This window comes from Bufo gargarizans, chromosome 5 (genome assembly GCF_014858855.1).
Source record: "Bufo gargarizans isolate SCDJY-AF-19 chromosome 5, ASM1485885v1, whole genome shotgun sequence".
Lineage (NCBI taxonomy): Eukaryota > Metazoa > Chordata > Amphibia > Anura > Bufonidae > Bufo > Bufo gargarizans.
The window spans coordinates 90,519,358-90,537,005 of NC_058084.1; the positions used below are offsets into that span (position 1 = coordinate 90,519,358).

At 45.7% G+C, this 17,648-nt stretch overlaps 1 protein-coding gene across 1 annotated transcript in view; it reads left to right on the forward strand.

The window, feature by feature from the left end:
- Window positions 1-17,648, forward strand: part of STK3 (serine/threonine kinase 3) — a 247,563-nt gene that overhangs the window by 13,535 nt on the left and 216,380 nt on the right. Inside the window, exon 2 of the mRNA XM_044294570.1 lies at window positions 10,667-10,747. Within this exon, the coding sequence (XP_044150505.1) occupies window positions 10,667-10,747 (81 nt within the window). The remainder of the gene's footprint in view (window positions 1-10,666; window positions 10,748-17,648) is intronic.

Genomic DNA, 17,648 nt, shown 5'->3' on the forward strand with positions numbered 1-17,648 from the left:
TCCTGTGAGTGTTGTGGTCTTCTCCCTGCTCACCAAGCACAGTGCCGTACATTGTATAGCAGCTGTGCTTGGTATCGCGCTCAGCCCCATTCACTTGAATGGGGCTGAGCTGCGCCTATGTCACATGACCGATGAATGTGATGTCACATGGTCTAGGAGAAGCTGTGAGAAGGCCACACAGCTGATCAGTGGGGGTCCCAGATGTCGAACCCCAACTGATTAGATACTGATCAGTTATGTTTCGGAAAACCCCGAAAGAAGTAAAATTAAACTTAGTGCTATCCCACCACTCTTTTTCCAGTGCTTCACTGGTCCTCCACCAGTTTCTGTACTTCCTGGTACCGGCTTGTCGCATTAGTAGTATTGACAAATTTTATTTTTGTTTTCTTTTTTTGTTTTATTTGTTTAAATATAAGGCTACTTTCACACTTGCGTTCGGGGCTCCGCTTGTGAGTTCCGTTTGAAGGCTCTCACAAGCGGCCCCGAACGCATCCGTCCAGCCCTAATGCATTCTGAGTGGAGGCGGATCCGCTCAGAATGCATCAGTCTGGCAGCGTTCGCGTGTCTGCCTGGCCGTGTGGAGCCAAACGGATCCGTCCAGACTTACAATGTAAGTCAATGGGGACGGATCCGTTTGAAGTTGACACAATATGGCTCAATTTTCAAACGGATCCGTCCCCCATTGACTTTCAGTGTAAAGTCTGGACGGATCCGTCTGACTAACTTTCACACTTAGAATTTTTTCTGAAATATAATGCAGATGGATCCGTTCTGAACGGATCCCATTGTCTGCATTACAGGAGCGGATCCGTCTGTGCAGACACCAGACGGATCCGCTCCGAACGCAAGTGTGAAAGTAGCCTTAAATGGCCTGATAACCCCCTTAACATAGTACTGGTGTACCCCCTCAGAAACAGTATGTCTTCCCTTGCCCCTAGCCATCAGCTGTTATGAAGCCCCAGCGAGCCATATAGCCCGCTAGTTTGCCTGCAGCGGCCATAATGGCCGACCGTGTAATACATGGATGAGCCTGGTCCTCCCGAATGGGAACTGCTCTTTTGTGGAGGCCTATGGATAATAGATGAAGATTCAAAGCACTAGTTGGGCTTATAGAAAGGGCTTTTTATGCCAGTCTTTGATAGCTTCTGCGCCTCCGAAGGAAGCGCCTAATTAATGGCAAGGTGCATGCCTCATCATGAATTTGATGCACATCCGGCAGTACGTGCACCTGGAGTGAAAACTACTCCAGCCTTCGCTCCTCTTTTAAACCTATTTCCAGGCGTGAATGTTAATAGTTTTGCACCCACCACTCCCTTGCCACTTGTAAAAAACGCCTGTGTAACAAAATATTATCTCACAGATGTTTAATAAGTAGCAAAATGTGGTCTTGCAACCTTTTTATTTTTTTATGTCTAAGGGCTCTTTCACACTTGCGTTGTTCTGTTCCGGCATAGAGTTCCGTCGTCGGGGCTCTATGCCGGAAGAATCCTGATCAGGATTATCCCAAAGCATTCTGAATGCAGAGAAATCCTTTCAGGATGCACCAGGATGTCTTCAGTTCAGGACTGGAATGTTTTTTGGCCCCGTCGCTCCTGATGTCCGCAGGGCCGCTGCTGCATCTCCTTGCATCGCAGGTGACGTTAGGGAGGCTCGACCCTGAAGCGGCCTGCTTTTGGCTGACGCCCCTTCGCAAAATGTTTTAATCGGCACGACGGGGACATGCAGCGGCGGCTGTGTGGGCATCAGGAGCGACGCGGGATTCGGGGAGTAAGTATAACCTGTGTGAGGGGAGGCATTATAGGGTTGGATAACCCCTTTAAATCTTCCATAAGAACATTACATTTATCACATTACAGATTTATATACACAAATTTATGGGTTTTGCTAAGACATAGACACTTCTGGCCCTTTAATTGCTCCCTTTATATTTTATTACAGGTTTGCATTGAAGCAAGTAATAAAGATAACTGGAATTACATATTAAGAAGGGATGAGCTGGTCTTGTAGTTGGGAGTCATCCACCGTGCACCTGCCGGCTCTCCGGGTTGCATTTTACCTTTTCTTTTGTAGCTCGCTCTCGGTTCATCTTTTGTAAGCTTTCTGCATTTTCAACTTCCTAAAAAATAGGAAGTTAAGATGACCGTCGTCGTTTCAGGTTGCAGATCATTTTTGTAGCTAGAAAACAGTGCTAATAATTTAGCAATAGAATAACTGACCTATGTGCAGTATTCCAGTTGGTAATTCCCACTTGTAACCTTATCCCCCGGCTCGCTCTTTTCAGTTTCCACAGGAACAATACTGGGGACGGAGGCTGGAGTTCCTGTCGGGAGCAGGTGCAGTGTGAGAATGTATTATTCTGCTGAATTTAGACCTTTCCGGACCTACCACACAATACAGCAGCTGCGTGCAACCGGCTACCCCTGGACATAAAGCAGACCACCAGAATGTAGCTTCATATTTTATGGGAGGGCGGGTTCACACATGGAGGTTATGGTACAGTGGGACAAGTTTTCCAATATTTTTCACCAGGCAGATGCACACTAAAATCAAGAACATATTTTCTTTCAGTGTCGGTTCCGTTTTTTTTGCGGACTGTATACTGAACCATTTGTTTTAATTGGTCTGCAAAAACAACTGAAGTTACTCCATGTGTATTCCGTTTCCGTATGTCCGTATATCCGTTCCGCAAAAAAATAGAACATGTCCTATTAGGGCCTGCTCACACGAACGTGCCGTATTTTGGATCTGCAAAACACGGATTCCCGTCATGTGCCTTCCGCAATTTGCGTAACGGAACAGACGGCCTTTTATAGAAATACCTCTTCTTGTCTGCAAAACGGACAAGAATAGGACATGACTCGTAATTTTTGGGGGCCACGGAACGGAGCAACGGATGCGGACAGCACATGGAGTGCTCTCTGCATCTTCTGCGGGCTTATTGAAGTGAATGGGTCCGCAACCGAGCTGCATTTTTTGATGCGGAACAGAACCACGGTTGGGTGAATGAGCCCTTATTGTCCGCATTACTGACAAGGATAGGACTGTTCTATTAGGGTCCAGGTGTTCCGTTCCGCAAAATATGGAATGCACACGGACGTCATCCATGATTTTTGCGGATCAGTTTTTTGCGGCCCACAAAATACATACGGTCGTGTGCATGAGCCATAAATGTGCATTTATTGTCAACAAGGACAAATTAATTTATTTTATGCACTTATATAGCGCTGACATATTCCGCAGCGCTTTACAGACATTAGCATCCCACTGTCCCTAGTGGAGCTCACAATCTAAGGTCACTATCAATATGTCTTTGGAGTGTGGGAAGAAACCGGAGAACCTGGAGGAAACCCACACAAACATGGAGAGAACATACAAACTCCATGCAGATGTTGTCCATGGTCAGATTCAAACCTAGGACCCCAATGCTGCAAGGCACCAGTGCTAACCACTGAGCCACCGTACTGCTCATTCAAGCACGGTGGGGCTGGCTCAGCTGAATGTAATGATACCTTTTTACTTTTTTTTTTTTTGTGATATGTTGCATAATTGTGAAGAAAAAGTACTTTTAATCCATATGCAAATGAGCAGGTAAGTGCACTTAGGGCCACTGTGTGCACCTTAAGTCTTCCTGCTCCTCTGCCAACCCCTCCCTCAGGACTGTGAAAATGTTGTAGGCCGATGTGGGACACAGTAAGGGCTCATGCACACAACTCTATGTATTATGCGGTCAGCAAAACCATGAATCTGCAGAAAATACAGATGTTGTCTGTGTGACATCCATATTGCATCCGTTTTTTTGCGGCTCCATTGTAACAATGCCTATTTTTGTCTGCAAAACGGATAAGAATAGGACATATTCTATCTTTTTTGCAGAGCGGACATGTACATGGAGTAATTTTTGGTGTGGACCCCTGGAAGTGAATGGTTCTGCAGATGGGCTGTAAAAAAATAAAAAAAATAAAAAAAATAAGTTCTTGTGCATGAGCCCTAAGAATGCTTTCAGAAATAGTGTTAATAGTTTTTTCTTTTTTACTAGCAATTAAAGGGGTTTTCCCATCACAATGGGGAATATCTATTGTCTGATAGGTGGGACCTGCGCCTACAACGAGAACGGAGCAGGGAAATTAATGAAGGGCTCACTGCGCATGCACAGCAGCCCTCTATTCATTTCAATGGGGCTGCCGAAAATAGCCGAGCACTGGCTCGTCTATTTCCGTCTGCACCATAGAAATGAGTGGGAGCAGGGGCCGCGCGTGTGCAGTGTGCTCCCATTCACTTGTAGGGGAGCAGCACTTGGTGGAGGACGGACCCCGGGAAACCCGAGGTCCTCCAGCCACCACTCTCCCCGCTCCGTTCTCCTCTCTGCTCTATCAGGCAATGGGGGGCATATCCTAGTGATGCCCCCATTGTATGTGATGGGAAATACCCCTTCAACAAAATGCAGTGAATGAACAAAAGAGAAATCTAAATCCAGTCCATATTTGGTGTGACCCCCTTTGCCTTCAGAACAGCATCAGATCTTTTACATAGGTACACTTGCAAACAGTTTTTGAAGGAACTCGGTAGGGAGGTTGTTTTAGACATCTTGGAGAAGTAACCACAGATCTTCTGTGGATGTAGGCTTGATCAAATCCTTCTGTCTCTTCATTTAATCCCAGACAGACTGGATGATGTTGAGATCAGGACTCTGTGGAGGGCATATTATCACTTCCAGGACTCCTTTACACTGAAGATAGTTCTTAAAAGGGTTTTCAGTGATTTTTAAACCGAGGACCTATCCTCTGGATAGGTCATCAGTATATGATAGGTGGGGGTCCGACACTCGGGACCAATCAGCTGTTTGAGAAGGCACTGGTGGTCCTGTGAGCGCCGCTGCCTTTTTGAAGCTCACCAAGCACAGCGCCATATATTTTATGGAATCTGTACTTGGTATCGAGCTTAGACCACATGACACATGAACGTGTCGTCTCTTGGCCTAGGAAAAGCTGAGAGAAGGCCGCGGCGATTACAGGAGTTACGGTGTCTTCTCAAACAGATGATTTTGGGGGGTCCCAGGTGTCTGACCCCCACCGATCAGATACTGATGACCTATCCTGGGTATACAGACGTGGACAAAATTGTTGGTACCCTTTGGTCAATGAAAGAAAAAGTCACAATGGTCACAGAAATAACTTTAATCTGACAAAAGTAATAATAAATTAAAATTCTATAAATGTTAACCAATGAAAGTCAGACATTGTTTTTCAACCATGCTTCAACAGAATTATGTAAAAAAATAAACTCATGAAACAGGCATGGACAAAAATGATGGTACCCCTAGAAAACACAGAACATAATGTGACCAAAGGGACATGTTAATTCAAGGTGTGTCCACTAATTAGCATCACAGGTGTCTACAACCTTGTAATCAGCCATTGGGCCTATATATATGGCTCCAGGTAATCACTGTGTTGTTTGGTGATATGGTGTGTACCACACTCGACATGGACCAGAGGAAGCAAAGGAAAGAGCTGTCTCAAGAGATCAGAAAGAAAATTATAGACAAGCATGTTAAAGGTAAAGGCTATAAGACCATCTCCAAGCAACTAGATGTTCCTGTGAGTACAGTTGCACATATTATTCATAAGTTTAAGATCCATGGGACTGTAGCCAACCTCCCTGGACGTGGCCGCAGGAGGAAAATTGATGACAAATCTAAGAGACGGATAATCCGAATGGTAACAAAAGAGCCTAGAAAGACTTCTAAAGAGATTCAAGGTGAACTTCATGCTCAAGGAACATCAGTGTCAGATCGCACCATCCGTCGTTGTTTGAGCCAAAGTGGACTACATGGGAGACGACCAAGGAGGACACCATTGTTGAAAACGAATCATAAAAAAGCAAGACTGGAATATGCCAAACTACATGTTGACAAGCCACAAAGCTTCTGGGAGAATGTCCTGTGGACAGATGAGACAAAAAGCGAAGTTTTTGCCAAGGCACATCAGCTGTATGTTGACAGACGAAAAAATGAAGCATATCAAGAAAAGAACACTGTCCCTACTGTGAAACATGGAGGAGGCTCTGTTATGTTCTGGGGCTGCTTTGCTGCGTCTGGCACAGGGTGTCTTGAATCTGTGCAGGGTACAATGAAATCTCAAGACTATCAAGGAATTCTAGAGAGAAATGTACTAGCCAGTGTCAGAAAGCTTGGTCTCAGTCGCAGGTCATGGGTCTTGCAACAGGACAATGACCCAAAACACACCGCTAAAAACACCCAAGAATGGCTAAGAGGAAAAAATTGGACTATTCTAAAGTGGCCTTCTATGAGCCCTGACCTCAATCCTATTGAGCATCTTTGGAAGGAGCTGAAACATGCAGTCTGGAAAAGGCACCCTTCAAACCGGACACAACTGGAGCAGTTTGCTCATGAGGAGTGGGCCAAAATACCTGCTGAGAGGTGCAGATGTCTCATTGACAGTTACAGGAAGCGTTTGATTGCAGTGATTGCCTCAAAAGGTTGCGCAACAAAATATTAAGTTAGGGGTACCATCATTTTTGTCCATGCCTGTTTCATGAGTTTATTTTTTTACATAATTCTGTTGAAGCATGGTTGAAAAACAATGTCTGACTTTCATTGGTTAACATTTATAGAATTTTAATTTATTATTACTTTTGTCAGATTAAAGTTATTTCTGTGACCATTGTGACTTTTTCTTTCATTGACCAAAGGGTACCAACAATTTTGTCCACGTCTGTAGGTCATCAATAGTAAAATCTCAGACAACCCCTTTGATGACAATGGCTGTATGTTTGGGGTATCTTTGGAGTCATTTTTTTGTTCCACACCTGCCTAAAACTATATATATACTTTTAAGTTGAAGGAGTTCTCTGTTTTGAACAATCCCTCCTTGTTAGCAGTGTCACCTGATACTAATATGCTGTTTGTGCACCAGCAAGTACGGCTTGGGCAGCACAGTGGCTCAGTGGTTAGCACTGGTGCCTTGTAGCGCCGGGGTCCTAGGTTCAAATCCGACCAAGGACAACATCTGCATGGAGTTTGTAGTTTCTCCCTGTGTTTGTGTGGGTTTCCTCTGGGTTCTCAGGTTTCCTCTCACACTCCAAAGGCATACTGATAGGGAACTAAGGCCTCTTTCACACTTGCGTTGTCCGGATCCGGCGTGTACTCCACTTGCCGGAATTACACGCCGGATCCGGAAAAACGCAAGTGTACTGAAAGCATTTGAAGACGGATCCGTCTTCAAAATGCTTTTAGTGTTACTATGGCAGCCAGGACGCTATTAAAGTCCTGGTTGCCATAGTAGTAGTGGGGAGTGGGGGAGCGGTATACTTACAGTCCACGCGGCTCCCGGGGCGCTCCAGAGTGACGCCAGAGCGCCCCATGCCGCATGGATGACGTGCCATGCGATCATGTCATCCATGCGCCTGGGGCGCCCTGACGTCACTCTGGAGCGCCCCGGGAGCCGCACGGACGGTAAGTATGCTGCTCCCCCGCTCCCCACTACACTTTACCATGGCTGCCAGGACTTTAGCGTCCCGGCAGCCATGGTAACCATTGAGAAAAAGCTAAACGTCGGATCCGGCAATGCGCCGAAACGACGTTTAGCTTAAGGCCGGATCCGGATCAATGCCTTTCAATGGGCATTAATTCCGGATCCGGCCTTGCGGCAAGTCTTCACGATTTGTGGCCGGAGCAAAAAGCGCAGCATGCTGCGGTATTTTCTCCGGCCAAAAAACGTTCCGTTCCGGAACTGAAGACATCCTGATGCATCCTGAACGGATTTCTCTCCATTCAGAATGCATTAGGATAAAACTGATCAGGATTCTTCCAGCATAGAGCCCCGACGACGGAACTCTATGCCGGAAGAAAAGAACGCAGATGTGAAAGAGCCCTTAGATTGTGAATTCCAGGGTGGACAGCAAGTGATGATAATGTCTGTGACACTTGGTAAGTGTTCTGATTCCCTGCAGCGCCACCACAGGAGAGAGAAAGCATTGCACAGTGTCTCTTAACATCAGTGTGCTATGTAATTCTGAACAGGACAGGTCCTCCACAGTGAGAGACGCTGTAGCTGTTCTCCAACCTCCTGTTATAAGGGAAAATAATAATGATTGGGTCTCCATCCCGATTGTCTCCTAGCAACCGTGCGTGAAAATCGCACCGCATCCGCACTTGCTTGCGAATGCTTGCGATTTTCACGCAACCCCATTCACTTCTATGGGGCCTGCGTTGCGTGAAAAACACAGAATATAGAACATGCTGCGATTTTCACGCAATGCACAAGTGATGCTTGAAAATCACCGCTCGTGTGCACAGCCCCATAGAAATGAATGGGTCAGGATTCAGTGCGGGTGCAATGCATTCAACTCGCGCATCGCATCCGCGCAGAATACTCGCCTGCGTGAAGGGGGCCTAAAGGGTTACATATTATCATAAATCAGTATAATGCTGTGTGACCCTGTCGGTGCTGGGAGGTCAGGATGGGAGCTGTCTGATACTCTCGCTGCGAGTCCGCAGTATGCAACTCGCTCCTCTGAAAGGCGGCCTATGTCTGTGGAGGCTGGAGACATTAGGCCATACACAGTAGATGAGAAGAAATTTTCTAAACCTGGCAATACATTTATGCTTTTAAACCTGTGCAGTTTTTCCACCATGGGATTTTTTTTTCTGAAGCATTTTCTGTAAAATATATATTTTCCATCTAAGCTTGACGATTCTTAAAAAAAATTGTTTTCTCATACATGCGGACCTCTTATTCTGGAGCCACTCACTGGTTAGCACTGGGGTCCTGGTTTTGATACTGACCATAGACAATATCTGCATGGAGTCCGTATGTTCCTCGTATTTGCTCGGGTTTAGGGAACTTTCACACTTGCGTTTTTCTTTTTTCCGGCATAGAGTTCTGTCACAGGGGCTCTATACCGGAAAATAACTGATCAGTTTTATCCCCATGCATTCTGAATGGAGAGAAATCCGTTCAGTTTGCATCAGGATGTCTTCAGTTCAGTCGTTTTGACTGATCAGGCAAAAGAGAAAACCGCAGCATGCTACGGTTTTCTCTCCGGCGAAAAAAACTGAAGACATGCCTGAACCCCGGATCCGGCATTTTTTCCCATAGGAATGTATTAGCGCCGGATCCGGCATTCAGAATACCGGAATGCCGGATCCGTCGTTTCGGCATGCGCAGATCGGTAGAAATGTGAAAAAATTTACAAGACGGATCCGTCGGTCCGCATGACAAGCAGAGAGACGGATCCGTCCTTGCAATGCATTTGTAAGACGGCTCCGCGTCCAGATCCGTCTCACAAATGCTTTCAGTCAGCGGCAGATCGGCGGATCCGGCGGCCAGTTCCGACGACGGAACTGCCCGCCGGATCACACTGCCGCAAGTGTGAAAGTAGCCTTACTCCAGGTGCGCCCAAAACCTGCTGATAGACTTCCTATTAATTTGTGGCGTTTTTATTTGTAGGTTTGAGAACGGAAGTTATTTTGTGTTCCCCACTGGGGACAGAGACTGATGACAATCTTATTTGGGTTTTAGAAGTCTAGTTTCACATCTGTGGCAGAGTTCTCCAGCAGGCTCTTTCTGCAGAGAACAGCCTGCTGGAGTTCTGCTGTTCTGGCATTGCCGCTGGATCCTGGTGACTATAATGGGCTCCGACAGAGATCCAGCTGCTACCCAGCATTCTCTGCTAGAACAGCCAGATGCAGGTGTGAAACTAGCCTAAAGCCTGTATTAGACAGGCAGATCAACAAGCGATCAACAATCGATGGGCAGTATTACCCTGCAAGGTGATCGTCATTATGAGTGTTCGTGTGGATGCTCGTTGCCGATTCTCGGCTGAAACATCGGCCAGAGTAATACAGTCTTAAAGGGGTTTTCCCATCTCGGACAATGGGGACATATCGCTAGAATATGCCCCCATTGTCTGATAGGTCCCACCTCTGGGACCTGCACCCATCTTTAATACGAAGCCTAACACAAGGCTAGCAAAGTGGTGGCTGGCGGTGCCAGGTCCGGCCACCACCAAGTCTTACTATTAGTCTGCCGAAAGTAGCCAAGCAGCGTGTACGGCTATTTCCGGAATCCCATAGAAATGAATGGGAACGCACAGTGCTTGTGCAGCCACCGCTCCCATTCATTTCTATGGGGCCGATGGAAATAGCCAGGCCAGTGGTCGGCTATTTTTGGCGGCCCATATAAATGAATGGAGGGCAGCTGCGCATGCGCTGTCCGGGACTTTGCTGACTCCATTTACGAGATAGGTGCGGGTCCCAGATTTTGGACCTGCACTCATGAGACAATGGGGGTAATGTCTGAGATGACACAACCCATTTAAGTGATGGGAAATACATAATTATTTGCATGAATTGCTTAAATTTGTATGTGCAGAACTTAGCTCTTCTGATGACCACAGTTGCCCAATGTTGATATATTTGTGATCAATGTTAGTGCGAATGTCTAAAAGTCTAAGAACGTATTGCAAAACCATAGCATTTCACCTAGCAGTGGTGGTCCATCCTGTGTGCGAGTGGCTTTTCTCCAAACATGGTCCACCTACCCCGAATGTACCCCAAGAGTATTTAGGATGTGACTGTCCTTGTTCCTCTCGATGTAGGCGAATGTGTTGACCTCATGCCTGTGTCTTTCTTTTCTTTTATTAGCAAACTTAAAAAGCTGAGTGAAGACAGCTTGACTAAACAGCCAGAAGAGGTCTTTGATGTTCTCGAAAAGCTTGGCGAAGGGTGAGTGTAAAATGTAATATTCTTTTTATCACTTGTGCGGGGATTCAGGGATAAAATGGGGTCTGTTAAATTTGCTTTAAAGCGTGACTGTAAAGTGTTTTATTAGGCCTTTTTATAATGCATACATTGAAATGTTCTGGGAGATCTCCCTTATATTTGCGCACAGGAACACTGGAATATTGGAAAATATTAAAAATGATCAATGCCAGAATCTTTATATAAAAACACTCTGGGTTCTCGTTTCACTTTTGTTGTCCTTACTTGAATACCTACAAGCGATGGTTTCTGTAAAGTTGATATGCTGATTTGGAATTTATTGGACTGGAAAGAAGGGGTTTCCGCTTTGGAGGAATTCATTTCCCCGCTGGTCTGTTTTTCTTTTCATTCTGAATAATGTTTTTGAATGTCCCCGTCCAGCGTTTTTTTAATTTTTTTTTTTTTGAGTGAGATGCTTTATAGACTTTATTGGAAAGACTCGTTTTATCACTGGAAGTTAAATTTCTTAATATCAAAAAGAAATGTTGGCAGCGGTTTCTGTTCGTTATGTGCGCAGAGTGAATATTTTGGATGTACGACCGCTCTATCGTGTTTGCTTGCTTAGTCCGTAAGAATCTCCTAAAAGATGGACGATGGCCAGGTCTTATAAACAAGCAGTCAGAATATCAAACTTGTGTATTAGATGAAAGGATGAACCTAGTATTTGTAAAAAGGATGAATGAAGAAGGCCTCATGCACACAACCATATCCGTTTGGTGGTCTGCATTTTTTTGTGTGGACCCTTTGACTTCAATGGGTTCATGGTCCGCATTTTGCGAACATATTGTATCCTTTTTACGGATCTTACTGCATCCGCAAAACGATAGAACAGGTCCTGTACTTGGCCAAAAATACTGAACCATTGAAGTCAATGGGTCTGCAAAAAATATGGATGCAGCACAGCCAGTATGTGTGTTTTGTGGACCTCTATTTACATACGGTCATGTACACGAGGTCTAAAGGGATTTTGATTGTGATATGCAAATGACGGATATTTAGTATAACTACAGAAAAAGCTGAATTTTCAGGTGCGTCCAGCCTTACGTTTTTCCTGAAGTGGCTGTTCACGTAATGCATGGAAGTGAGAACCGCTCTTAGGGCTCATTCAGACAACCGTATGAGTGGGTCCGCATCCGTTAGCGGAATGGGTGCGGACATATTCATTTCAATAGGGCCGCAAAAGATGCGGACACCACACCGTGTGCTGTCCGCATCCATAATGCCGTTCTGCCCCGCAAAAAAAAATAGATAGATCATGTCCTATTCTTGTCCTCGGACAAGAATAGTAATTTCTGTCATAGTGCGGGCCATGTGTAGTTCGCTCTGAAGGAGCCCATACACAGTGGCTCTCCGTTCTGTCTTCCATATGCTCTACAAAGGCCATATGGCTACTGAGAAAGGGGCCCAGAAATGCATCTAGACCGATATTTTGGGAGCACAATTCTGGCATTGCGATTTGCTGTATTTAACCGATCTGTTCAAGCACTGCAGTGACTAAAGAAATACATCATTAAATAAACCTGTGGAAAACTGCTATACTACAGCCTGTTCTGGACGCGCCTTATATCTGATGTGCACTGCGAGCACAATACTATAGCAGTGGCACTACAGAACCCAGACGGTTTCCTGTAAGTAAAGCGCATACGTACAGTTTTATTATCAGCTGAGCGCACATCCCTGACTGTCAGCCTCCACAGACGCCGCGCTTGGAGCAGTAAATTAGTAATACAATATTACAATAACTTTTTTTCTTTTTCCCAAGAATCCCCTCACTCCTGTCCGCAGGTTGGTTGTGGTACTGCAGCTCACTCACATTTGCTTCAGTGCCGCTGAGCTGTTAAACAGGGCAGTGCTAAAGCCCACCCATGAGAGCCGGTGACATCACCAGGAACACTGCTAGGTGGGAGCCTCTGCCTAACAGTGTAAAAAACAAACAGACACCCCTTGCTCTGTGCAAAATAGTGCAGGGCAAGAGAGAGCATCGAAGAATGAAATGCTTCGATGCTCATGTTAGAGGTGCTGAGTGGCGGAAGAATGGCATATGTCCGGTTTCAGCTCTGCACCCAGACAACCCCTTTAAGCTAAGACACTATCTAATATAGAAAAAATGACAAAGCTAATCTAATATCTATGTCCTATCCCAGTAGCCAGTAACCCCTGGCAATCCATCGGTTGTGATACTACAAATCCCAGCTTGCACACTTGCTTGGTTTTGAAACTCCCACAGAGTTGCAGTTTCACAACAGCTGGAGTGCTGGAGGTTGATGACCCCTAACCTTTCTTAAAGGGGTTCTCCTGGAATTAAGAAAATGAAAATACTTAAAGGGGTTGTCTGGTTTCAGAGCTGAACCCGGACATATCCCATTTTCACCCAGGCATTTCCCCCTGACTAAATCGCGCAGGGCAAGGGCATTTTCTGGAGTTCCGGTGACTAACCGGGCGCTCCTTAGGGCTGCCAGGCGGAGGCTTCCTCCCAGCAGTGAGCCCAGTGACGTCACCGGTACTGATGGGCGGGTTTAGCGCTGCCCTAGCCTGTTAAACGGCTAGGGCAGTGCTAAAGCCTGCCCATCAGAGCCGGTGACGTCAATGAACACACTGCTGGGTGGAAGCCTCCGCCTGGCAGTGTGTTATTGTAAATAAAAGAGCCCTTGTCCTGAGCGATCCAGCGCAGGGCAAGGGAGAGCATCGAGGCATGCTCCGATGCTAACATCAGGGGGGCTGTCTGGGTGTAATTTATGGGTATGTCCGGCTTCAGCTCTGAACCCGGACAACCCTTTTAAATATTACTTTATTATAAATATATTCCCGAATACCTTTCATTAGATATAATGGCTCGATTTGTTGGGGGAGCAGTCATTAGGAGAAATAAAATTGCTGCCGTCCTATTAGTGCACACAAAACCTGTCCTAATCACACAGGAGTTACTTCACAAGATTGAGCTAAAGAGCTGCCTCATCCTCCTCTCTGCTCTGTTTATCAGGGATTATGAACCTGAATACAGATTAGGCCTCTTTCACACTTGCGTTCTCCGGATCCGGCGTGTACTCCACTTGCCGGAATTACACGCCGGCATTGATCCAGATCCGGCCTTAAGCTAAACGTCGTTTCGGCGCATTGCCGGATCCGACGTTTAGCTTTTTCTCAATGGTTACCATGGCTGCCGGGACGCTAAAGTCCTGGCAGCCATGGTAAAGTGTAGTGGGGAGCCGGGGAGCAGTATACTTACAGTCCGTGCGGCTCCCGGGGCGCTCCAGAATGACGTCAGAGCGCCCCATGCGCATGGATGACGTGCCATGCGATCACGTCATCCATGCGCCGTTTAGCTTAAGGCCGGATCTGGATCAATGCCTTTCAATGGGCATTAATTCCGGATCCGGCCTTGCGGCAAGTCTTCAGGATTTTTGGGGACATATAATGTTCTCATGATGTACAACAGTAAACAAAAAGAATTAGATCTTTACATTGTACTTTATATCTTTTTTGAGTTCCTTATACCCCCAACCCCACCTCCCAAGCCCCTGTTGAGAGACAGTTGACGGGAGACTTATAGTAATCTATTAACATCCCATCTCGTCATGTCTTAGTATTTATATACCAGAATGTTAGTCTAAATATACAAATTAACGTCATTCCAATCTTAGAGGTTACTTTTCCTCGCTAGGACAATTTATTTCCTATTCTATAAAAAATAATGCCCCAATTTTAGAATAGAAGGGGAGAGTTATTTGTACGGATCCACTTCTCCTATAGGGCTGGATATCTATACCAACAGTTTCTTTTCAAATAGATTACCTTTTCAAAGTGAAGCACCTCATTAAGGGCTCATGCACACAAATGTATTTTTGTCCGCGTCCATTCCGTTTTTTTTTTGTTTTTGTTTTTTTTGTAGCTTGTATCTGAAAGCATTCATTTTAAAGGCGCTGCAAAAAAACAAACAAAAAAAACAACAAAAAACGGAGATGATTCCGGGTGCATTCCGCGTCCATATGTCTGCAAGTGCTTTCTGCAAGAAAATAGTCTTATTCTTGTCCGTATTGTGGACAAGGACAGGCATTTTAACAATGGATCTGCAACAAAAAAAACAAAAAACGGATGTCACGTGGACGTCATCAGTTTTCTTTATTTTTGTGGATTCGTGTTTTGCGGACCGCAGAATAGATACAGTTGTGTGCATGAGCCTTAATTCTGGATATAAATTCCATCTCCGTAGGGGGATATTGGCTAGTGCAATGTCTCGCAATCAATATTCGAGCTTGAAATAGCAAGCATTGAACACTAAGGGCTGTTTAACACGAGCGAGTCCATTGCGGGAATCACGCTCCGTGTGCAAGTGTGATCCTCCGCTCAGGACTTGCAGGCGCGCACGGCATTATCATGATTTATAATGCTATGTGTCTCTGCATGGGCTTTTTTCCACAGAATCATAGTGACATAAAGCTGTCAGTATGATTCTGTAGAAATAAGGTCAAGCAGAGACACATAACATTATAAATCATGATAATGCCGTGCGCTCCTGCAAGTCCAGAGCGGAGGATCACACTCGCACACGGAGCGCGTTTCCCGCAATGGACTCGCTCAGTGTGAAGCAGCCCTAAGAGTTGTATTATATTCCCGGGTACATGTTCCGAGGATACCCAATATACAGGTCCTGGGTTCAGATGGTACTCGGACCTGATATATATATCCCAAACTAAACTCGGAACCCCTTTCCAAAATGCCTCTAAACGCGGACAGTCCCAGAACATATGTATTATAGATGCGGACTCTTTCTTGCGGCGCGGACAGAGGGAATTAGTTCTGATTCCAGTACAGAATATGAATAATGGTGTTCTGTGCATACGTTGTAATTCACTGACAATTGTGGCGCCAATGCCAATACCTTTTTCAATTCATCTTCCGAAATCAGACCCACCCCTTCCTCCCATTTCTGCTGAACAGGGAGGGCCTCATCCCCCCAGGGTTTATTGAGCAGGAATGTATATAGCATGCATATTAAGTCGATCCACATGTCAAAAGCTGTTGTATAATGGGTATCGTAGCATATTCTTGAGGTTCAGTCCTAAATTGTACCTGGAGAGCATGTCGTAAGTGTAGATATTGGTAGAAGGCAGTCCGAGGAAGGAGAGCACACCTCCAAACAGAACAGCTTCGGTTAGATGGGGTTTCTCCATTATGGAGTCATCTGCGTATATATCCCTGTACGGACGGTATACCGAGATTTGAGAAAAATGTTTTAATATATGCAAATTAGCTTCTAGGAGCAACAGGGGCGTTGCTGTTACTCCTAAAGGCTCAGCTCTCTCTGCAACGGCTGCAACCTCTGCTTTTTGATCGACAGGGCCAGGACGGCTTTATGATGATTTCACTGCCTGTCCCTGTCAATGTCAGCACACCTGGCCCTGTCAATCAAAGTGCAGAGGCAGCAGCAGTTGCAGAGAGAGCAGAGCCTCTGGGTGTAAGGACACCGCCTCCGTTGCTTCTAGAGGCTCATTTTCATATATTAAAACATTTTTCTCAGCAATGCAGGAACATATGAACATGGGACCAACACAGACGCCTTCAGCTGCCAAGTGTACATGTAACAGGTCAGCCGGTGTCATAGGTACAAATCTGCTGACAGATGCCCTCTAAGGCTGGGGCTACATGGCGACACTGGTCGCGCCCAGGATAGTAGAGTAGCGGTGATCCCATAGAAATTAATATGGTCACAAAAAAATCTAACAGTGTTGGATGTTTTGCTACTCGCGCTGCAATTCTATTAATTTCTATGGGATCACCACTTTGCTTAGATCCTGGCTGCAACCAGTGTCGCTGTGTAGCCCTAGCTGAAATGTAGAGAGTTGTGGTCTGTGCTCCATGTCCACTGATCCCTCTGAGACTGCATGACATCTCTGTAGCAGGAAATATTGCTTCATTGTGTAGTAAGTCAGCGACTGCCCCGGTTGGCACTTCCTGACGCTTCTTGCTTGATATAGTAACTGTTCTCTTTACTATTTATGGCAGCAGAAGTAACCCGCTGCCGCTGCACGGGGCCCCGCTGTGTGTCACTTCCTGTTGCAGCAGAGTAGCAGCCTTTCCCTTTTACCCTGTGTGTACATCTTATTTCTTGTTTCTGTATAGACCTAGATCCTGTTGTGGAGATTTCTCTGTAGGGTTCATCTTCCTGTGAAGTCAGAAGCGCTATCACTTGCTGTACTTATGCCAAAGTTAACACTTAGGTTCCCTATAAAATAACCGCTCTTTAGCATTTGAAAAAAACAAAACCTTCTGGTGTGTCGTTTCTCATTTATTCCTCATGGAAATGTATAACTAAAATGGCAACAGGGTGTGACCTTTTCTCTTGTCAGTAAGGTGCGTTTCTACGCACTCTGGCACTGTCCAGTCAATGCTGACCTACATTTCCTGGAGGAATAACAGAGGAACGATAAAATGTGATATAAGAAAAGATGCTTCAGATCTATTATTTTATGAGAAAAGCAAGTATTTAGACAACTTGAGGGGTGACATGGTCTAGTTTAAGTTAAAGGGGCTGTCTCATCATGGACAATGGTGGCATATCACTAGGATATGCCCCCATTGTCTTATAGGTGCACCTATATCGAGAACGGAGCCCTGCAAGTGAAGGAGGGCGCACTGCGCATGTGCAGTCGCCCTCCATTCATTTACTATGGGGCCGGCGAAAATAGCCGAGCGCTGGCTTGGCTTTTTCCTTTGGCCCCATAGAAATGAATGGGAGCGGGAGCTGTGCATGCGCGGCACGCTCCCATTCACTTCTATGGGGAGTCGGCTTGGTGGTGGCCGGACCGGAGTCCTCCAGCAACCACCTTGCGGGGCTCCGTTCTTTATATAGGTGCAGGTCCCAGCG